The sequence below is a fragment of the Oryctolagus cuniculus genome, chromosome 2 (assembly GCF_051225735.1).
Source record: "Oryctolagus cuniculus isolate XC-2025 breed Fujian yellow rabbit chromosome 2, ASM5122573v1, whole genome shotgun sequence".
Lineage (NCBI taxonomy): Eukaryota > Metazoa > Chordata > Mammalia > Lagomorpha > Leporidae > Oryctolagus > Oryctolagus cuniculus.
In genome coordinates, this window is record NC_142868.1 from 75,115,630 (window position 1) to 75,138,387 (window position 22,758).

The 22,758-nt window shown below is 41.3% G+C and overlaps 1 protein-coding gene and 1 non-coding gene across 6 annotated transcripts in view; one reads left to right on the forward strand and one right to left on the reverse strand.

Moving 5' to 3' along the window:
• The first annotated feature begins 5,308 nt into the window (after window positions 1-5,308).
• MTMR7 (myotubularin related protein 7) overlaps window positions 5,309-22,758 on the forward strand; it is a 130,082-nt gene continuing 112,632 nt past the window's right edge. Inside the window, exon 1 of one of the 5 annotated variants that reach the window (XM_002709345.5) lies at window positions 5,309-5,478. In XM_002709345.5, the coding sequence (XP_002709391.1) occupies window positions 5,455-5,478 (24 nt within the window). In that variant the 5' untranslated portion in view covers window positions 5,309-5,454. Of the gene's footprint in view, window positions 5,479-6,123; window positions 6,261-7,755; window positions 8,067-22,758 lie in introns of those variants that run through there. The other 4 variants (XM_089325871.1, XM_089325870.1, XM_089325872.1 and 1 more) reach the window with 4 other exon arrangements.
• On the reverse strand, window positions 11,965-12,099 carry LOC127490460 (U11 spliceosomal RNA). The gene has a single exon (XR_007918409.1). It is a non-coding gene; the product is annotated as a U11 spliceosomal RNA (small nuclear RNA).

A 22,758-nucleotide genomic window follows, 5' to 3' on the forward strand; every position in this document is an offset into this window, starting at 1 on the left:
TTAAAAAAAATTTATCAAGCACCTACTAATGTCCAGTTTCTTGGATGAGTTTGTAAAATGCAATGATAGGATGTAGCTGAGTCTTAGATGATAGAATAAGGAAATATTCTACTAGGCATTGTCCAACTACTTGAAGATTTTCAAGGTTGGGAGTGATGTGATTATCATTGCTTTTTTTATTGAGATTAATCTGACATCAGAGGCTACTGTTCCAGTTAGGGAGAAGCAATGAGGATGTGGACTAGTATAATGACAGCAAACGTTTAGGTTTTTTTCCCCCAGAGTGTCTTGGCTTTCCATGCCTGAAATACTCTCATGGGCATTTCAGCTGGATCTGTATGCCTTAAGGGCTGATTCTGAGGCCAGAGTGCTGTTAGGACATTTGCCATTCTATGGGTCTGCTGTGTATCTCACTTCCCATGTTAGATCATTCTCTCCCTTTTTTATTCTATCAGCTAGTATTTGCAGACACTATTCTTGTTTATGTGATCCCTTTGCTTCTTAGTCCTATCATTATGATTAATTGTGTACAGAAATTGATCACTGGGACTAGTGAGATGGCATTGGTACATGCCACCTCGATGGGATTGAATTCGAATCCCCTGGTATGTTTCTAACTCTACTGTTTGAGGTAAATCAGCTTGAGCATGTCCTGAATTGCACATCTCTTCCCTCTCTTATTCCCACTCTTATATTTAACAGCGATCACTTTTCAATTAAGTTTCAGCACTTAAGAGGAATTGTGTATTGATTACAGTATTCAACCAAAAGTATTAAGTAGAACAAACAAAAAAATACTGAGAGGGATAACATATTAAGCTGCTCATCAACAGTCAGGGTGAGGGCTGATCAAGTCACTGTTTCTCATAGTGTTCATTTCACTTTAACAGGTTTCCTTTTTGGTGCTCAGTTAGTTGTCACCTATCAAGGAGAACAAGTGATATTTGTCCCTTTGGGATTGGCTTATTTCACTCAACATAATGTTTTCCAAATTCCTAACAGGGATCACTTTTCAGTTAAAATTTAAACACCTAAGAATAATTGTGTGTTAATTACAGAGTTCAACCAATGGTACTAGAACAAAAAAAAAATACTAAAATGGATAAAGTATTACATTGTACATCAACCGTCAGGACAAGAGCTAATCAAGTCACTGTTTCTCACAGTTTCCATTACACTTCAACAAGTTTCCCCTTTGGTGCTCAGTTAGTTGTCGCCAATCAGGGAGAACATATGATATTTGTCCCTTTGGGACTGGCTTAATTCACTCAAATTAAAGATCTCCACGAGTGAGATCCCAGTGGAAAGAACGGGTCATCAAAGAAGGAGGTACCTTTCTCTGAAGGGAGGAAAGAACTTCCACTTTGACCATGGCCTTGTCTAAAAATGATCAGTCAGTGAACTCAGGGGGCTTCCATAGCCTTGGCAGCTCATGACAAGAGCCTAGGGTGATTACTGAGGCCATAAACAAGAGTGTCAATTTGTTAAGTCAACAACAGGAGTCACTGTGCACTTACTCCTCATGTAGGATCTCTGTCCTTAGTGTGCTGTACATTGTGATTTAATGCTATAACTAGTACTCAAACAGTATTTTTCACTTTGTTTCTGTGTGGGAGCAAACTGTTGAAATCTTTACTTAATGTATGCTAAACTGATCTTCTGTATATAAAGAGAATCGAAAATAAATCTCGATATGAATGGAAGGGGAGAGGGAGTGGATAAGGGGAGGGTTGCGGGTTGGAGGGACGTTATGGGGGGGAAGCCATTGTAATCAATATTCTGTACTTTGGAAATTTATATTCATTAAATAAAAGTTTAAAAAAATGACAGCAAACGGGAAGGGAAGGAGGGACTGATAGAATGTTGTGGAGGAGGAACCTTTTCCATCTCTAGTGAAATCGATCCAGTGAGGCAGAGAAGCCACCTCTGCCAAGGCTTTGAGCTTGGGTGATTGAGATCAACAAAGGAAACAACGAATCAAAAGGGGGAATCGGAACTAGATGAGAGATAGTAATAGGAGCTGATATCATTAGACTGAAGCACTGGGAGAGCAGGCTTTGATTGCGTTAGTTGACAGTGTTATCCAAGTGCTTGGCACATGGCAAACACTTGAGACAAATTTGTCACAAAATATATCATACGCTCAAACTCAGTGAATGGTCACATCCACCCTAAGAAAAAGGTAGAATGCTCCTTTATTTTTGCTGCTAATTCTGTTTTTCATACGAAAAAGCCTTAGGCTTGTCAAATGTAGGAAATAATACCATTAAAACCCTGTGGATAGCTACTGCTCAGCCTGAGTAACAAATTATTATAGATACTATCTGTTTTAGCCCATTTTGGCTGCTGTAACAAAATACCATAAACAGTGATTTATAAACAACAGAAATTTATATCTTACAGTTCTGGAAGCTGGGAAGTCCAAGATCAAGGTAATGGCCAATCTGGTGTCTAGCAAGGGCTTTCTTCCTGATTCAAAGATGGCCATATTTTACATGGTGGAGGGGTGAAGGGTCTCTGTGGGGCCTCTTTCCTAAAGGCATGATGTCATTCTTGAGGACTACTTCATGAATCTCAAAGATCTCACCTCTTAATATCATAATTTCATCTTATACTTTGGGGGAGGGAAACAAAGGATCATCACTGTTATAGCATCCCACTACAGGTTAATAGTACTGAATAGGACTTTAACTGAGTTTGTAATCATTAGGAACAGCATCCCCTGAGGAAATATTTCATGACTTCACTGCCAAATCAGAAGTTTGAGTTGTCTCAGGAGAAATGTAGTATTCTGGTAAAAGTCTTGCAAATGTTTAATAAATATCCAAATTTCCCCAGGCACTGAAGATCACAGGGTTTTTGTTTAAACATTCCTCCAGTACTATGATATCTAATTAGAATATGTGATAAAATTTCTTAAGATTTTTTCTGCTAGTTGTTTGGCTATGTACTGTAAGTAGTAGTTTAAACCTTGCATATCACATATATCCTTAGAGCTCTTTAAGGACATTGTCAACACCCATTAAAAAGAAATTGGGGATGAATATTTAGTCCAGGGGACAAAACACTGCTTAGGATGCTTGAGTCCTACATCAGAGTACTTGGGATTGATGCTTGACTTTGACTTCTGGCTCCTGATTCCTTAATCCTACTAATGCAGACCCTGATGGACAGCAATAATAGTTCAAGTAGTTGGGTTTCTCATATTTATATGGGAGATTTGGATTAAATTTTTTGGCTCCTGGCTTCAGTCTTGCCCTGTCTTGGTAGATCATTGAGGTCATTTGGGGAGTGTAGAGCAGCAGATGGGAGTGCTCTTCCCCAGGCTGGAAGGGAGGAGGGAGGAAGGAATGCAGAGCAAGGGAAAATAAGAAACATAAAAGATACAGGTTATGGCTGACGCCATGGCTCACTAGGCTAATCCTCTGCCTGCAGCGCTGGCACCCCAGGTTCTAGTCCCGGTCAGGGCGCCGGATTCTGTCCCGGTTGCTCCTCTTCCAGTCCAGCTCTCTGCTGTGGCCCCAGAGTGCAGTGGAGGATGGTCCAAGTGCTTGGACCCTGCACCCGCATGGGAGACCAGGGGAAGCACCTGGCTCCTGGCTTCGGATCAGCGCGGTGCGCCGGCCGCAGCAGCCATTGAGGGATGAACCAATGGAAAAGGAAGATATTTCTCTCTCTCTCTCTCACTGTCCACTCTGCCTGTCAAAAAAAGGAAAAAAAAAAGATACAGGTTGTTAATTTTGGCTGTCTCAAATTCCCCTTCTCTATAAAGTCAGTATGGGCGAGCCCAGGTTAGAATGATGAAGTAATTTGTAAATCTCAGTGGCTTCATGCAACAATAAAGTAACAACACAAAAGAATTCTTTGCTACTGACAAGAATCCCCTGTGCCTCTCCAGAGTGTCTCTTTTTATAATGACTTAGGGATACAGTCTATTTCTTTCTTGTCTCATTTCCACCTAATATTGGATGGTATGGGGTTGAGGTTCATATTTTGAGATTAAATTTATTAGCAGTTTTATCTTGTGCTCCACGTGTGACTTCTGAATCATCAAGACAGGGTAAGAGAGAACTGAAGAGCCACAAAGGGCTTTATACGGGTTTTGTCCTGAAATCACACAAGTCACTTCTCAAGGTCCACTGGTCACAGGGAGTCACATGGTGACTGACAGTAAAGTGAGGGCAACCATGATATCATCTGGCAACAGAAGAACTAGTTGAGAGGATATACAGGTAACTAGGTCTTAGCCCTGTTATCTAGTATTTTGCCTCTTAACGAAAGTTCTATTAAATCACAATTTTTCATGCAGAATTCATAAATACTGAGAAAAATTGTTATTTGCCAACTCACGAGGCTTAGGCTGATTTAATGTAAATCTTGGTGTGTATCCATCTTCAAATTATGTAGATTTGGAAGAAAGATTTTTTTTTTCTCACCTTCTCACTTCTTGGCTTAAGGCTAGGTAGAGAGGTGTTTGCTTTGTGAGGATTCAGAGGTAATATATAAATGACCTCTGGTTCATTCCAGATACATGAGATATTACTAAGATTCAAGAACTAAATATTTGACCCTGAGTCTATTCTTTTTTTCTCCAAGTAATAGAGATATGTATGACATAGATCACTCTTGGGCTCCCTGTGGCATTTCTACATGCTCTGTAACCATCCCTGTTGCCCTAGCTGTCAATTCCTTGGTGTTAGTCATATCACAGTGACAGAAGTTAGTATCTCATCTGTATCTCCCTTCAGTCTCCTGGCATCTGCCATGATACCCTGAGTATGATCAGAAGCTCAACAGTAGCATTACTACTTGAGTAATTTTGAGTAATTGAATTGTTGCCCCTACTTGGGATGAATACAGTCAGCTAGTTCAATTCACTCTTGGTTTTCTCATTATATTGCGCCCCGCCCCCCCCATTCTTGTTGCTTTTTCTGATTTCTTCTTCCCTGCTGAGTGGTAGCGGAGGGAGGCAGTGACACTTGGGGGACATACAGCCTTCAAAGTATCAGATAAGTTAATATATTTGTTATCAGTCAATACAGTCATCAGCATGCCCATCAACAATGGGCGATGTGCAGCATCACGTATTCCCCATCTCTCCTCCAAGATGCCACACCCAACACAGCGCGCATTGTGTGTTTAGGAACAGTATAACGTTGGCTCTCTTAATCGGAAAGAGCGGCTCTTGCTCGGGAGACCCCAGCCAGAAAAAAGGTGGGGCGAAAGCAGTGGGAGCAGGTGTGAGACGGCGCAGAGCCGCGCGCTCTAGGGCCGCGCGGGCGCCTGGGCCCCCAGCACCACGGGGCCTGGCGGCGCGGGCGCGGCCGCACCTGGAGGCGGAGCCAATTCATCGCGCGTCCTCTCCTCCGCGCGAAGCCCCCTCCCCGCGTCCCTCCCGCCCTGCCGCGGTCTCCGGGCCGCGCCCGCTGAGGACCCTGCAATCCTGGGCCCGCCATGGAGCACATCCGCACGCCCAAGGTTGGTGGCAGGAGCGCGGGTAGAGGCGGGAGAGGAGGAAGTGCCAGAGAGATGCTGAACGCGCTGCGAGGCGGGGGAGTGGTGGCGGGGCGGGGGAGACGCGAAGTCCCTGCGTGGGGCGCTGGCGGAGCCTGGATCGCGAGGGAGGAGCAGGCAGAGCCTGAGCATCCCCCAGTCACTGGGAGGCTGGACTTTTTCCTGGTGCCTCACAGGCCTAGCCTGGGCTCTTGGGTGATCCGACCTCTTGTCCTTGGCGCTGTGCAGCGGACAGAGGTGTGGGCAGGAGGGAACCCCAATTGTCTGCTGAGTAATGGACTACTAATCAGCTCTTGCTGTGGCTTCGTACTAGGCTGTTTGAAATTAAGATTGTTATGTTCAGCTGTTGGCTGCTTTGAGCAGTAGAGAGGCAAGCAGACCTTTCAATGACAGGTGCAGGGAAAAGAGTTGCGTGCAGATGGAAATGGTTGAAAGGGCGCAGAAGCTTATTGGTCTTGGGGGTCAGACCCAATTGATTCGCCCTTCGCGTCCTCCAGCCAGTATCTGCTATGGACTGGATAAAGAGCCAGCAATGTAGCATTCACTGTAGGTTGGATGATGGTGCATTCTTCCCTTGTCCAGACTGTTTTGTTCTTTGACGAACAGGACACAGTTTGTAGATTCGTCCACTGGTGTGTCTTAATCAGCCCCAGCTTTTGCCACACGACTGAAGCGACTGGCCCCAGTGTTGACTGCAGTATCAAATCAACGTTGTCCGGATAATATAAGTGAGAATGAAAACGATGGTAAACATTTTTAACAGCCCTAAGCTAGTGAAAACATGTATGTTAAAATCCTATTAGCTGTTTCTTGTTATTGCCAACAGGATTTTCTCTTGTTGAAAATCTTGGCCTTTGACAAAGTGCGGTTATAGCTGTGTGTGTGTGTGTGTGTGTGTGTGTAGGTGTGTAGGTGTATGTAACCAGAGCACAGATGGACCCAATATCCCACTCACCTCTTGGGGGCAAGAGCTTTGCTTTATCGTCAGCAAGAAGAATCCATTCCTAAATTCTGGAATGGTTCCTGAGTATCTCTTTGTTAAAGTAGCTTTAAAATTAATTCCTGTAATTAGAAGAATAAATCTTATAGTTTGCTGGAGAATGCCTACTCCAAAAGTACATTTAAATTGTACTGACTTTGCACTATGGACTTAAATTGTTGCCTCATAATCAGGAAATTGTAAACTTAGAAGACAATGCTGTAAGCCACAAGATAGGTGGCTCAGAGATTTACAGGTTAAGTGGTACTAAATAATTTATTCAGAATTTAACTCATAGTGTCCTCTTGCCCTTGCAAAGGGCATCCTTTCTTTTCTGCTGATGGAGACCCTTTATAAAAATGATATTTGAGGTGAAGGTCACTGTCAGTGATCTGGTGACATGACACTGGATGTCCCTTTCTTCTGGAATATGAATTTACAGAAGTAAAAGTCTTTTTCTAGTTTATATTCCAGCTCACCAAATACAAAGCCATATGTATAAATGTAAGCAGCAAGCAATCTTCTCATCCTTAAAATTTATTTTCATGGACACACTCTAAAACTTCAAGTCAGAAACCCCTTTCTATCTGGAAATGGAAAGAGAGGTGAGGCCGTAAAGAATTTCCTGAAGTGTGTCACTGGTGTGAGGGGTCATTAGCAGTTATGATACTTCGGGGGAGACACAATCCAAAATGCAGAGTGTTGGATGGGTCAGATGAATGTGTCCAATCTTTTTATTCCACAGGCATTTGAGAAATTTTCTTGTGCCAGGATTTGTGGTAGATCTTGGGAGCACCAGACCTCTAGGAAGTCAGAGATTGGAAGGGGTAGCAGTCATGAATATGTCATTGTCTCTGTGGGGAGCAACTCAGACTAGACTGTTACTCGAATTAAGACTTATTCTATGCATCTGCTCTCCCACAATATGGCGCTGGGAGAGGAGTAAAAACAGCTTCTACACAGCTGCCTCTGGTTCAACCAATAAACTATAGGACCTGCTCCTGATTGGAGGAGAGCAGCTTACTCGGCGTGTGGGTAGCAGAGTTGGGATTGGTGGAAGAGGACTATAAAGGAGGAGAGAGACAACATGCACCAGGAACATCTATCTGAAGGAACACCTGAGCAGCCCCCGAGAGAGCCGGCCGGCCGGCGGTGTGCCGCTCCCCCGCGGAAGTGGGGAAAGTGGCAGGGGGAACCGCCCTTCCACAGAGGTGGAAGGGTCGGTAGCCAACCCGGGAAGAACCAGCAGCAAACCCGGGGAGGGCCGAGCAGACAAAAGAACAGCGCAGGGTCCTGTGTCGTTCCTCTGTGAAGAGGGGGAGCGACAGTCTCCTAGAGATAGGTACAGGGAACAGTGGTATGGAGGGAGAACAGTCAGAGGATGAGCTGCACCATGATGGATGAAGGAAGCCTTCCTAGAAGAGCTAAGGCTTCACATGGAAGGAGCCAAGGAGGACCAGGAGCCTTTGAGACATGGCTGTGCTGTAACTTTGTAAATATGTACTGTAACACATTGGTACAGCCCCCACAGAAGCTGAAGACAGTGTCACTGATAAAGACAAGTGAACCTGAGGTACGAGGTTAAACAGCATCCTTCTTTTGTTTTACATTTTTAAGTACAAAATTATTTTTTTTTTTGACAGGCAGAGTGGACAGTGAGAGAGAGAGAGAAAGGTCTTCTTTTGCCGTTGGTTCACCCTACAATGGCCGGTGCACTGCGCCTATCCAAAGGCAGGAGCCAGGTGCTTATCCTGGTCTCCCATGGGGTGCAGGGCCCAAGCACTTGGGCCATCCTCCACTGCACTCTGGGGCCACAGCAGAGAGCTGGCCTGGAAGAGGGGCAACCAGGACAGAATCCGGCGCCCTGACCGGGACTAGAACCTGGTGTGCCGGCGCTGCAGGCGGAGGATTAGCCTAGTGAGCCGCGGCACCGGCACAAAAATAGTTTTAACTGTCTAAATCAAAAAGCAGATGACTACTATAGAGCACACGCTGTAAAATAGGTAGCGGTTAACGGCCACATTCATTTTTACCATTTGCTTCCATTATACTCTAGGGCATCTGGTTGGGTAGGTTTCCTTTGACTTCATGATGGAATTTGTAAAGAGTATACACAAAGATGGTTTATCTGACCCTGTAGGTTTGAAGCAGTGGCATCCATGTGGGTGCCAGTGTTTTATTTTAAGAGGAGAAGAAATGTGTGCATATGTCATGTACATTTGCTTTCCTATTCCAATGAAAAGCATTCACTTACTCTTTGTGAACTACATACGTCCATCACAGCTTGTGTGTTCTGTTTCAGTCCCTGGAGTGTGGTTGAAGGAGACAGATGCATGTGAATAATCTGAAATACTTAACACATATTTCTTGCTGGGTGTGTGTGTGTTTAATTGCACCCTTTATTAGAGCATATGCGAAGCAGGATGCTTCTCTCTCAGAATGGTTCCTCTGTAGGAAAACTAAAATGTTCCAAGGGCAAGGCATTTTGCAGTTGGGTTAAAGGGAAAACACCAAGCATTGCCTGTTCTCATCACGGTGAACTTTGGGGTTTCCACTTCACTTGTCTGAATTCCTTTGCTTCTCTGAAAACTTGCTGGTGCTTAGTAATAACTTGGTTCAAGTACTGCTTTGTTGTATGACAAGACTCAGGCTTTCTAGAAGTAGCTTGAAGCATCTGTAGGATATGATCTCGTACCAATCAATGCATATGTGTATGGTATATTCTCCATTTTGTATGAGTCTTTCTGGAAGGCATTTTTCTCATATGTGTAAATTTTAATTATAAAGTAGACTATGTGCTAAGCTCTCAAACTCCAAAGTAGCTGTTTAATACCTGCACTTCCTTGGTCTGAGCCATCAATCTTAATAGCCTCTGAACTCATCTACTAATTTTGTCTCCTACTCTTCTCTAATTCCTTTTCCACAGAGGGCGCTGGGTCGTGCTTTTATGCCACAAATGGATCATGTTACTGTGCTAAGATTTTGAGTAGTTTCCCTTTGTATGTTTGAAATAGAATGAAAGTCCTGAGTGGTCTGTAAGTCCCAGGGTAGGCTGTGTATGGCCACCACAAAACACACCAAACACTGGAGTTAAAGGAAAGGTTTATTGTTGGGTGGGGTAAACCAACAGGCCAGAGGGAGAGGGTGAATGAGAAAGAGAACCTGGGCTGGAAAGCTGTGTTTGGGTCCCTGTCGCCCATTAGGATATTAGAATGGAGTTCTGGGCTCCGGTTGCAGGCATTTGAAAAGTGAACCAATAGGTGGAAGACAGATAAGTCAATCGATCAATTGCTTGCTTGCTTGCTTTCTGTCTTGCCCTGCCTTCTAAATAATAAGTAAATCTTTTTAAAAACATATTTTAAAAAACATGGTTTTAGAAGACTGTGTGTACATGTTTTGAATTCAATGGGAATTTCATCATATTAATTTCCACATTTAAAGCCATTATAATAGTGTTAGGATGGACATTTCATTTACTGATTGTCATCTGCATTTATGTTTATTCTTCTAGGATGGAGTCTAGATGGAATTACGTTGTTGAAGATCAACAGTTTCATGGTTGAGATAGATTGCTAAATGACTTTCCAATAATTTATATCATTTAATATTTTCAGAAAGAGGGTATAGAGTGTCATTTTTATGTACTATTCTGTTATTTAAAACATTTGCTAATTTAAAGAATAGCACTTCATTGTTTCATTGTATTTTTTATCATTAGTGACCCTTTCCAAAAATGTGTTTATTGATCATTTTATTTATTTATTTGAAAGAAAGAGCTACAGAGAGGGAGAGACAGAGAGAAAGGTCTTCCATCCTGGTTCACTCCCCAAATGGCTGCAATGGTCGGAGCTGAACCGAGCCGAAGCCGGGAGCCAGGAGCTTCTTTTAGGTTGCCCACATGGGTGCAGGGGCCCAAGAACTTGGACCATTTTCCACTGTTTTCTCAGGCCATAGCAGAGAGCTGAATCAGAAGTGGAGCAGCTGGGACTCGAACTGGCACCCATATGGGATTCCGGCACTGCAGGTGGCAGCCTTATCTGCTACGACACAGCACTGGTCCATGCCAGAGCATTTTTATCATCTCAAAAAAAAAAAAAAAAAAAAAAACAAAAACCATCACTTTGGGAGGCATTCCCCTGGCAACCACTAATTTACTTTCTGTCTCTACATGTTTTCTTTTCTGAACCTGTCATATAAACTGGACCATACAACATGACATTTTGTGACTTATTTTTTTTACACTTAACCTAATGGTTTCATGGTTGTCCTGATTGAAACATGTATCAGTACTTCCTATTTTTTTTAACTTTTATTTAATGAATATAAATTTCCAAAGTACAGCTTATGGGTTACAATGGCTTCCCCCCCATAACATCCCTCCCACCTGCAACCCTCCCCTTTCACACTCCCTCTCCCTCTCCCCTTCCATTCACATCAAGATTCATTTTTGATTCTCTTTATATACAGAAGATCAGTTTAGCATACATTAAGTAAAGATTTCAACAGTTTGCTCCCACACAGAAACATAAAGTGAAAAATACTGTTTGAGTACTAGTTATAGCATTAAATCTCAATGTACAACACACTAAGGACAGAGATCCTACATGAGGAGTAAGTGCAGAGTGACTTCTGTTGTTGACTTAACAAATTGACACTTTTGTTTATGGCCTCAGTAATCACCCTAGGCTCTTGTCATGAGCTGCCAAGGCTATGGAAGCCCCCTGAGTTCACCGACTCTGATCATATTTAGACAAGGCCATGGTCAAAGTGGAAGTTCTCTCCTCCCTTCAGAGAAAGGTACCTCCTTCTTTGATGACCCGTTCTTTCCACTGGGATCTCACTTGCGGAGATCTTTCTCTGTGTCTGTCTGTCTCTCTCTCTCCCCCTTTCAAATAAATACACATAAATAATTTTTTAAAAATAGGAAGTGTCGTACATGGCTGCAGCACGGAAGCTGCTGGCAATCTCTCAGCTCCTCTTTGGTCCCTAGTTTCCTGCCTGCCCACGGCACTTATGTGATTGCATTTCTTAAACTCTGAGCCCTCAGAATTCTTCCCCTGAGACACAAGATTTACTGTGTACGCAGCACTCGCACGGGCTATTCTATATTGGGCCTTAGACTTGGTTGGGGGCAGCACACTGAGATAATTTGAACATGAAGTTCATGCTGTGCCATGAGTAATAATGCCTTCTTTTTCTGATCTGAACTCTTATGCCTTCCGCCATCATCTATGAAACTATGGAAGGCTACTTGTTAGTTTGTTAGGTAGGTTAAAATGTCAGACACAGACACTTTGTAGTTTTTGACAGTTTATGTCCTAGTATTTGATATTTAATTTGTCTCCATTTTCCACTCTTATTTACTCTGATAAACACCAGTGTATTTAAAAATTACATACATCTCCATTGTCTCAGATTAAGTATCTACAATGTGTTTTTTGGTTCCATTTCTGTCTCTATTTTTTTTTAATTCAAGCGCCAGGACCAATGATCACCAGCTGTCCCAGTACCAAAAAATTATGCTTCCAAAATATCTTGATGTCGATTCCACATGAAGAGCAAACAGAGCCACCCTACGTATCCCACTCACAACAGAAGCCCTTTTTTTAAAAGGTGTTTTTATATATCATGCTCTATTTTCCTATAGTGTTATATCTATCTCCTACTGATGTGGCAAAGGAACTTTAAAAATAATTCTTGACAATTTTAAAGTATGGATTCTCATTCATTTATATTTCTATCCTTACGGGTGAGATTCAATCTGTGTGTATCTATGTGTGTGTGTGTTTATTTGTAACAATATAAAATAGTAGTGAGGGAAGAAAATCCTTAAATAGCATTACAGCTGTTTTGCTGAGTCTAGTTATTCCTCACAATCGCCTGGTTAGGTGAGCACTGTCACCATTTCACAGATGAGGAAGCTGAATTTAAATAACTTATTAAGCTGCAAGAGGCAAAGTAAGGTTTCAAAACCAGGGAATGTGACCCCATAGTTTATGTTCTTAACAACTGCACTGTTCAGTGCTTTGCTATTGAGAATGGAAGAGTGTGTGCAGTTTAGACTGTCAGTAGTTCCACATTCTGAGTTCTAGGCCCTCACCAATTCTGCTTGCTTTGTTGCCTCTGAGTTAATGGGCATTTCTCTCTGTCCTTGTCATGTTTTGATTCAGATTTGTCTAAAGATGAATGATTGCTTGTTCGACTCTCTTTTTCACAGATCATTCTTTATTTAAACATTTTAGGGAAGTGCAGTGTACATACCAAGAGATGCACGTAAGTGCACAAATAAAAGTTTTTGTCCTCTGAGCACACTTGCAACCAATACCCAAAGTAAGAACATTAGTATGACCTCAAGAGTCCTCACTATTCCTCCCTCTCCATTTCTTTCTTTTTTTATCATGGGAAAGGAGAGTATATTCTCATTTAAATAGTATGATTCAATAAAGAAATATTTATATGTAAATATGGAATTATGATTGTCATATAATTTATATAATTTATAATTTAAACTCTCTATATAATAACTACATATTAACTTCCACAAATAAGAGAAAACATATTTGTCTTGTCTGGTTTATTTCTCTTCTCATAATCATCTCTAGTTGCATCCAGTTGGTTGCAGATGTCAGGTTTTGTACATTTTTATGGTTAAGTAATATTCCACTGTGTAGATATGACATTTCTTTATCCATTCTTCAGTTGATGGACATTTAGGTTGATTCCATATTTTAGTTATTGTGAATTGTACTGCTATAAACGTGGGAGTGCTGGTGTGCCTTTCATATGCTTATTTCATTTGGTTTGTATATATTCCCAAGAATGGGATAGCTGGGTCAGATGGTAGATCTATTTTTAGTTTTATGAGGACTTTCCATACTGTTTTCCATAATGGTTGTACCAATTTGCATTCCTGCCAACCATGTGTTAGTGTACATTTTTCTCCAAAACTTCACCAACATTTGTAGTTATTTTCAGATAATAGCCATTCTAACTGGAGTGAGGTGATAACTCATTTTGGCTTTTATTTGCATTTTCCTGATTGCTAGTGATCCTGAGCATCTTTCCATGAGTCTGTTGGCCATTTGTATTTCATTCTTTGAAACAAGTCTGCTCATACCCTTTGTCTATTTCTTAACTGGATTGTTTTATTGTTGTTGAAATTCTTGAGCTCCATATATATTCTGTATATTAATTCCTTATTGGATGAACAATTTGCAAATGTTTTCTCCCATTCTATCAGTTGCCCCTTAACTTGAATTTTTTCCTTTGCTGTGCAAAAGCTTCTTAGCTTGATGTAATCTCATTTGTCTAGTTTTGCTTTTATTGCCTATGCTTCTGGGATCTAATCCAGGAAATCTCTGCCTTGTCCAAATCCTTGCAGCATTTCCGCTATGTTTCCTCTAGTAATTTGAAGATTTCATGTCTTAAGTTTAGATCTTTAATCCATTATGAGTTGATTTTTCTGTGGAGCATAAGGTAGGAGTCTTGATTCAAACTTCTGTGTGTGGAAATCCAATTTTCCCAGCAAATTTGTTGAAGACACTTACTCTCCTTTCTCTAGAGAGTGATTTTTGATGGTTTGTCAAAGATTAGTTGGTTTGGGTTACATGGATTAATTTGTGGGATTTCAATTATGTTCCATTGGTCTACATGTCTGTTTTTGTCCCAGGACCAAGCTGTTTTGATTATAATAGCCCTATAGTATGTCATGAAATCTGACATGTGTAGCACATTCTTAAGCATCTTTTGTAAGCCTGGGAGAATGGTGACAGATTCTTTCAAATTATGTTTGTTATGAACGGTTATTATTTCACCTTTGTTCATAAATGAGAGCTTTGCAGGGAACAGTATTCTGGGTGGATAGTTTTTTTCTCTTAAGACTTGGATTATATCTCGATTTTTTCCCTCTGATGGGTATTATCTTTGAACTGTGCCTCTGTGGCTTAGTGGAATGTCTATGCTTTCAGTGAATACTGAAAGGTATGTAGTGGGTGTGGCCAGGAAGCTCTGGTCAGTGCTCCTGAGTTGGGCAAGTATTCAGGGTAACACCCAAGTTGGAAGTGGTAGCCCTCCTCTTATTAACAGAAGTGGGAGGAGTGAATGATCACAACTTTTGGTGTGATTACCCCATCACCTCCTCTCCTCCAAGCTGAGCAATGCCCAGGTATTAGTCCCCAGTGTGTTCAACACTGATCTGTACCACTAAATGAACTGCATAAATGATCCGCGCAGTCCTCACTGTGAGCAGAGTTCCCACTGCAGTGAGCTGCCCTGTCAGCTAAAGAACTCCGAGAGTGTGGTTTTCCACCCAGTTTGCCCAGTACCCCAGCTGTACGTCTGTGCCTCCCACTAAGGTCCACGTGGTTTCCAGTGATTTTGCAGGACCTCTCACTAAAGTTTTCCTTGCAACTTTCCCCTAAGAATATACTTTTTCCACTTTTTCACTTTTTTTTTTTCTGCTAAGTTCACCTAGCCTAGAGCATACCTCCCTGTCACTATTCCACCATTATATGCTCAATTTTTAAAAGCTTGTTTTTTATCATGAAAAGATACTATGTTTTATCAATTTCTTTCTCTCCATCTATTGAGGTAATGATTTGGTTTTCATCTTTAATTTTGTTTATGTAATGTATCAGATTTATAGTTTTGTATACGTTGCACCATCCCTGCATCCCTGGGATAAATTCCACTTAATGTGGATGAATGATCTTTTTGATATGTGGTTGTATTTGATTTGCTAGTATTTTGTTGAGGATTTTTGCATCTGTGTTCATCAGGGATATTGGTGTAAGGTTCTATTTTGCTGTTGTTGTATCTTTCTCTGATTTTGGAATTAAGCTGATGCTGACCTCATAAAATGAGTGTCCAAAGGTTTCCATGCCCATTTGAGTATCACTCTGGACACTTGCCACACCCAGAGCTGTTGTAAGAGTTGTCTGGCCTCACCTGGCACACACTCCTGGAACTTAAGTGTAATCCTTAAGCATTCTGCCAAGACCCAGAGGCACATTTCTAGGAATAAAGCCTTCAATAACAAAACCATCCCTTCAGAAGAGCTAGAAACAAAGAGTTCCCCCAGGTGCACAAAAATCAGCATAGAAATGCAAGAAACGTGATTAAGAAAGGCAGTATTACTCCCCCCGCCCCAAAATAATAATGCATTAATATTGGACTGTGAAGAAGGGGGAATTGACAAAATACCTGTAAAAGAATTTGAAGGAATGATTGTGAGGCTACACAAAAATACAGAGGAACAGTTAAATGAAATTAGGAAATCAGTATATAACTTGGATAAGATATTCAGCGAAGAGTAATATTGAATAAAAACCAAACAGAAGGGGACTGGTGTTGTAGCCTAATGGTTAAGGCCACCACCTGTGATGCTACATCTCATATGGGCACCAATTCATGCCCTGGCTGTTCCACTTCTGATCTAACTCCTTGCCAATGGCTTGGGAAAGCAAGAGAATATGGACCAAGTACTTGGGTACTGCAACCTGTGTTGGTGACCCAGATAGAGTTCTTGGCTCTGGACATTGACCTGGCCCAGATCTGTCTCTTGTAACCATTTGGGAAGTGAATCAGCAGATGGAAGAGATCTCTTTCCCTCTTTCTCTTCTCTCTCTCCCTCTCCTCTCTCTTTCTTTTCCTTTTTCTCTCCATCTCTCTCTGTAACTCTGACATACATAAAGTTTGTGGCCAGCATTGTGGCATAGTGGGCAAAGACACTGGCATGATATATGGACATGTTCCAGATCCCTGCGTATGGCCTGGGAAAAGCAACAGAGAATGGACCAAGTGTTTGGGCCCCTGTCATCCATGTGGGAGACTTGGATGAAGCTTCCAGCACCTAACTTAAACTTGTCACAGTGCTGGCTGTGGTAGCCATCTGGGGAGTGAACCAGCAGATGGAAGATTTCTCTCTTCGCTCTTTTTATAGATCTGTAGCTCTGACTTTGAAAATAGATATATAGGCCGGCATCGCGGCTCCCTAGGCTAATTCCCTGCTTGTGGCGCTGGCACACCGGGTTCTAGTCCCGGTCGGGGTGCCAGATTCTGTCCTGGTTGCCCCTCTTCCAGGCCAGCTCTCTGCTGTGGCCCGGGAGTGCAGTGGAAGATGGCCCAAGTGCTTGGGCCCTACACCCGCATGGGAGACCAGGAGAAGCACCTGGCTCCTGGCTTCAGATCAGCGCTGTCCACTCACTGTCACTCACTGTCCACTCTGCCTGTCAAAAAAAAAAAATAGATAACTTTTTTTTTGACAGTGAGAGAGACAGAGAGGTCTTCCTTTTCCGTTGGTTCACCCTCCAATGTTTGCTGCGGCTGGTGCACTGCGGCCAGCGCACAGCGCTGATCCGAAGCCAGGAGCCAGGTGCTTCTCCTGGTCTCCCATGCGGGTGCAGGGCCCAAGCACTTGGGACATCTTCCACTGCACTCCCGGGCCACAGCAGAGAGCTGGCCTGGAAGAGGGGCAACTGGGATACAATCCGGCGCCCCGACCGGGACTAGAACCCAGTGTGCCAGCACCGCAGGCAGGGAATTAGCCTAGGGAGCCGCGGCGCTGGCCCAGATAACTCTTTAAAGAAGCAAAAACCAGAAGTATTAGAAATACTTAGATTAGATTAGAAATAAGTCAAATAGGAAATACAGTGGAAAGCCTTAACAATAGACTTGGTGTGGCAGAATAAACAATATCTGATCTAGAAGTGGTTCTTTTGAAATATCCCAGTCAGATCAAAATGAAAAATGTAGAAAATAAAAGAAAAAGAAAAAATTATAAAAACTATAGCATTTGAGATCTATTAGATATTATCCAACAACCACATATATGAGTCTTAGGAGTTAATTAAGGTATGGAAAAAAAGAATGGATTAGAAATCCTATTTTTGAAATAATGGCAGAAATTATCTCCAATCTGGAGAAAAATATGAATATCCAAATACAGGAAGTGTATAGAACCCCACATAGGCATATTTAGAAAAGATCCTCACTCCAATATATTTTAGTAAAATTTTCAAAACTAAAGCATAAAATGAATATCTTAAAATTTGCAAGAGAGAAATATACCTTTATAGGAGTTTTTTAAGTTTTACTTATTTATTTGAAAGTTAGAATTATATATAGAGAGAAGGGGAGACAGAGAGAGAGAGAGAGAGAGAGAGAGGTAGGTAGGTAGGTAGGTAGGTAGGTCTTCCATCTGCTGGTTCGCTCCCCAGTTGGCTGCAACGAACAGAGCTGTGCCAATCCGAAGCCAGGAGTCAGGAGCATCCTTTGGGTCTCCCACATGGCTGTAGGGGCCCAAGGACATGGACCATCTTCCACTGCTTTCCCAGGCCATAGCAGAGAGCCAGATTGAAAGTGGAGCAGCCGGGACTTGAACCAGAGCCCATATGGGATGCCGGCACTGCAGGTGGTAGATTTACCCTCTATGCCACAGTGCCAGCCCCTCTTTATAGGAATTTTAAAGATAACTGTTAAAGGGACTTCCACCAGATTAACTGCAGATTTCTCAAAAGAAACCCCGTAGACCAGGAGAGAATGGAGAGATGTAGTCCAAATCCTAAAATGAAAAATAAAAAAATTGCCAACCTAGTATACTTTACCCAGAAAAGCTCTCATTTGTTAGGGAAGTTGAAATAAGGACCTTCCAAGACAAAAAGAATTCAAAGAATTTGTCACCACCCAGCTAGCCTTATATAAATGTTTCCTGAGGTTATAGTGAACACAGAGAGAGACAATCAGCATCATGAATGAATGTGAAGCCAGACAACCTCCTAGTAAAAGAACAAAGGAGATTCAAAACAAACAATAGGAATATTTATGGAAAATGGCAGGACCAAGTCATTACTTACCAATAATAACTCTGGATGTAAATGGAATACACTCTCCAATTAAAAGACACAGAATGGCTGAATGGATAAAACAAACCAAGACCTGTCTATATGTTACCTGCAAGAAACATACTTCAGCAATAAATATACAGAGAGACTGAAAGTGAAAGAAAAAGATATTCATGGCAATGGAAATGGAAGCAACATGAATAGCTCTATACTCCTATCAGACAAAGTAGACTTTAAGACAAAAACTGTTAAAGGAGGTTAATAAGGTCATTATGTAATGGCTTTGGTTGGACTAAGTTTGGATTGTTATTTTAAATATGATGATAATGTTGCCTTCTGGATGAAATGATATGTGAGCAGATACATAAAATCATGAGGGAGCAAACCATATATCTATGTAAGGATTAAAGTTAAAGGCAGAAAAAATATCTCATGCAAAGGGCTCCAGGAAGGAGGGTGCTTGAAGAATTCAAAGAGTAGGGGAAAAGCCATGTGGTTGAAGAGCAGGGGGTTTGGTAGTTGTGGGCAGTGAGGTTTGAGAGAGAGAGAAGGCACAGATTATATGTAGACTTTCACTGTGGGTGTGAAGAGATCTCTTGGAGCAGTCGGAGCTCCGCCTGAAATTTAACAGGATCTGGCTAAGATAGATTTGTAGGAGGGGTAGGCAAAGATTAAAAAAGTGGACCAGGCTAGAGTTGATGGTGTTTTGGACCAGGGTGGTAGGAACGCAGGTGAGAATCAACTGGATATACTTTGCAAGGAGAGTGCTGTTTCCTGAAGGAGCACATATGGGAGGAGAAACAAACAGGAGTCATGGACAACTCCAAGATTGAGATTGGAAAGACTACGGAAAGAGAAAATTGGAGTGGAGTGAGAGGGAATCAGAGTTTAGTTTTAAAATCTATTGAGATTGAAATGCTTATTTTACACAGAGTGGGTGATGTCCTTAATAAGATCCAGGTGCTGTATTAAGGGACTACAGAATGACACTCCAAGAGTGACATACTTTTTATAGGGTTATTTTACATGTGTGTATATATATATATATATATATATGTATATGTATATACAATACATATATGTGTGTATATGTATCTTATAAAGGTCTCAAATGTTTTTTAAGATAGTCTGATGTAAATAAAATAAATTTAGTCAATAAATACAAAATCTGAAAAACTTTCTCTTCAACCATATGTTTGTATGTTGACCCATATTTCTCTAAGGGGAGCATTGTTTTTTACAATGACTTAATTGTGAATATTTTACCCTAAAACATATACGTAAATATATTAACTCCCGATAGTTTAATCTTGATGTTTTGGTACTCTGCCATCTATTATCCATCAAGATATAAGTTAATAGACTCTAAGCAAATACATCTCCCAGTAGGCAAGGAATGTTATATTTGAAGGTATATTGGATGATTTTCTTGTAATGTGGATGATTTCCTCTGGTTTCTAAGTATGGGTGTTTATATCCATTTTAAAAAGCAAACAAATATACTTACAACTCAATAACGGCAAAAAAAATGAACTCAGTTTTAAAAATGGGCAAATAGCTAGAAAAGGAACTTCTCCAAACAAATATGCTAATGGAAAATTAGTACATGAAAAATATCACTAGCCATTAAGTAAATGCAAACCAAAACCACAGTGAGATACCACTTCATACCTGCTTGAATGGTTATCATTAAACAAAGAGAGACAAAAACAACAAGTATTATCAAGGAGGAAGAGAAATTGGACCATTATGCATTGCTGGTGGGGATGTAAAATTGTGCATCTGCTGTGGAAGACAGTTGGGTCTTCAAAAAGGTAAACATAGTATTACCATATTACTTAGCAGTTCCATTCCTAGGTATATGCCCAAGAGGCCCTGGCCTGGCCTGGAGCAGTAAGGGAGTAAACCAGCATATGGGAGCTCTCTTTCTCTCTGTCTCCCAAATTAATTTATTAATTAATCTATCTCTTTATTTGTTTGCATGAAGAAAGACCAATAGATAGCTATATACCTGTATTCATAGGTACAAAATTCACAACAGCCAAATGCTGCAAACAATCCTAGTCTCCATCAGCAGAATAGACAAAATATGGTATGTGCAATGTAAACACAATGGAATATTTCTCAGCTATGGAAAGGGAAGAAAGTTCTGATATATGCTACTATGGGGGTGAACCCTCAAGACATTTTGCTAAGTGAAAGAAGTCAGACAAAAAAGACAGTGTATGATTCCACTTTTATGTGGTATCTAGAAAGGGCATATTCTTAGAAACAAAAGTAGATTAAGTATTACCAGAAGCTGGAGTAGGGGAAATAAGAATTGTTGCATAATATTTATGGAGTTTCTGTTTTAGATGCCAAAAAAGTGTTGGAAACAATGGTGATGGGTACACAGTGCTGTTAATGCATCTATTACTGGTGAATTGTGTATTTTAAAATTGTGAAAATAGTATATTTCATATTTTGTGTATTTTAACACACACATAGATTTGTTGCCTGATATAAACAGCACTCAGTAAATATTTATTGAGTGAATGAATTTGTTGAATAAATGAAGGAATTCAACTACACTTAATTTGGTAAATGTATCTCAACTACATTAGCACAATAATTGGATGCATTGTGGCTCAGAAGTCAAATGCTAGTTTTAATTCATAGTCTATCAATTTTTATATAAAGCTTTTATTTAATAAATATAAATTTCATAAGTACAGCTTTTGGATTATAGTGGTTCTTTCCCCATACCCGCCCTCCCACTCTCAAACCAACACACCTCCTACTCTCCCATCCCATTTTTTCATTAAGATTCATTTTTAATTATCTTTGTACACAGAAGATCAACTCTATACTAAGTAAAGATTTCAACAGTTTGCACCCACACAGACACACACAGTATAAAGTTCTCTTTGAAGACTAGTTTTACAGAGGTCTTACGTGGTGGGGGGAGTGCACAGTTACTCCTTCTGTTGATTTAACAATTGACACTCTTATTTATGACATCAGTGACCACGCAAGGCTCTTTTTTTTTTCTTTCTTTCTTTCTTTTTTTTTTTTTTTTTTGACTGTCAGAGTGGACAGAGAGAGAAAGGTCTTCCTTTGCCATTGGTTCACTCTCCAATGGCCGCCGCGGCCGGTGTGCTGTGGCCAGCGCACCGCGCTGATCTGATGGCAGGAGCCAGGTACTTATCCTGGTCTCCCATGGAGTGCAGGGCCCAAGCACTTGGACCATCCTCCACTGCACTCCCTGGCCACAGCAGACAGCTGGCCTGGAAGAGGGGCAACTGGGACAGAATCCGGCGCCCCGACCGGGACTAGAACCCGGTGTGCCAGCGCCGCAAGGCAGAGGATTAGCCTAGTGAGCCGCGGCACCGGCCCACCCAAGGCTCTTGTCATGAGCTGTCAAGGCTATGGAAGCCTCTTGAGTCCACAAACTCCGACATTATTTAGACAAGGACATAATCAAAGTGGAAGTTCTCTGCTCCCTTCAGAGAAAGATATCTCCTGCTTTGATGGCCCCTTCTTTCCATCGGGATCTCACTCACAGAGATCTTTCATGTGGGTCATTTTTTGCCATAGTGTCTTGGCTTTTCCATGCCTGAAATGCTCTCATGGTCTTTTTAGTCAGGTCCAAATGCCTTAAGGGTTGATTCTGAGACCATGGTACTGTTTAGGGCTTTTGTCATTCCATGAGTCTGCTGTGTGGCCTACTTCCTTTGTTGGATTGTTCTCTCCTTTTTAATTCTATTATTGTTAGCAGACACTTGGTCTTATGTATATGATCACTTGACACTTAATCCTATCTTTATGATCATTTATGAACTTAAATTGATCACTTTAACTAGTAAGATGAAATTGGTACCTGCCAACTTAATGGGGTTTAGAGTCCGATGGCAAGTTTGTAGCTTTATTAGGGGTAAATCCAAAGGGATTTGGCAGGGATGCCAAACTGTACATCTCCTCCCTCTCTTACTCTCAGCAGTGGCATTGTCTGTGTGTACAAAGGCTATTGATTTTTGTGTATTGACCTTATATCCCACAACTTTACCAAACACTTTTATAATTTCCAATAGTCTCTTAGTGGAGGTCTTTGGATCCCCTAAATAAAGAATCATATCGTTTGCAAAAAGGGATAGTTTGACTTCTCCCTTCTCAATTTGTATCCCTTTGATTTCTTTTTCTTGCCTAATGGCTCTGGCTAAAACTTCCAGTACTATATTGAATACCAATGATGAGAGTGGGCATCCTTGTCTAGTACTAGATCTCAGTGGGAATGCTTCCAACTTTTCCCTTTTCACTATGATCCTGGCCGTGGATTTGTCATAAATTGCCTTGACTGTGTTGAGGAATGTTCCTTCTATACCCAGTTTGCTTAGAGTTTTCATCATGAAAGGGTGTTGTATTTTATCAAATGCTTTCTCTTCATCT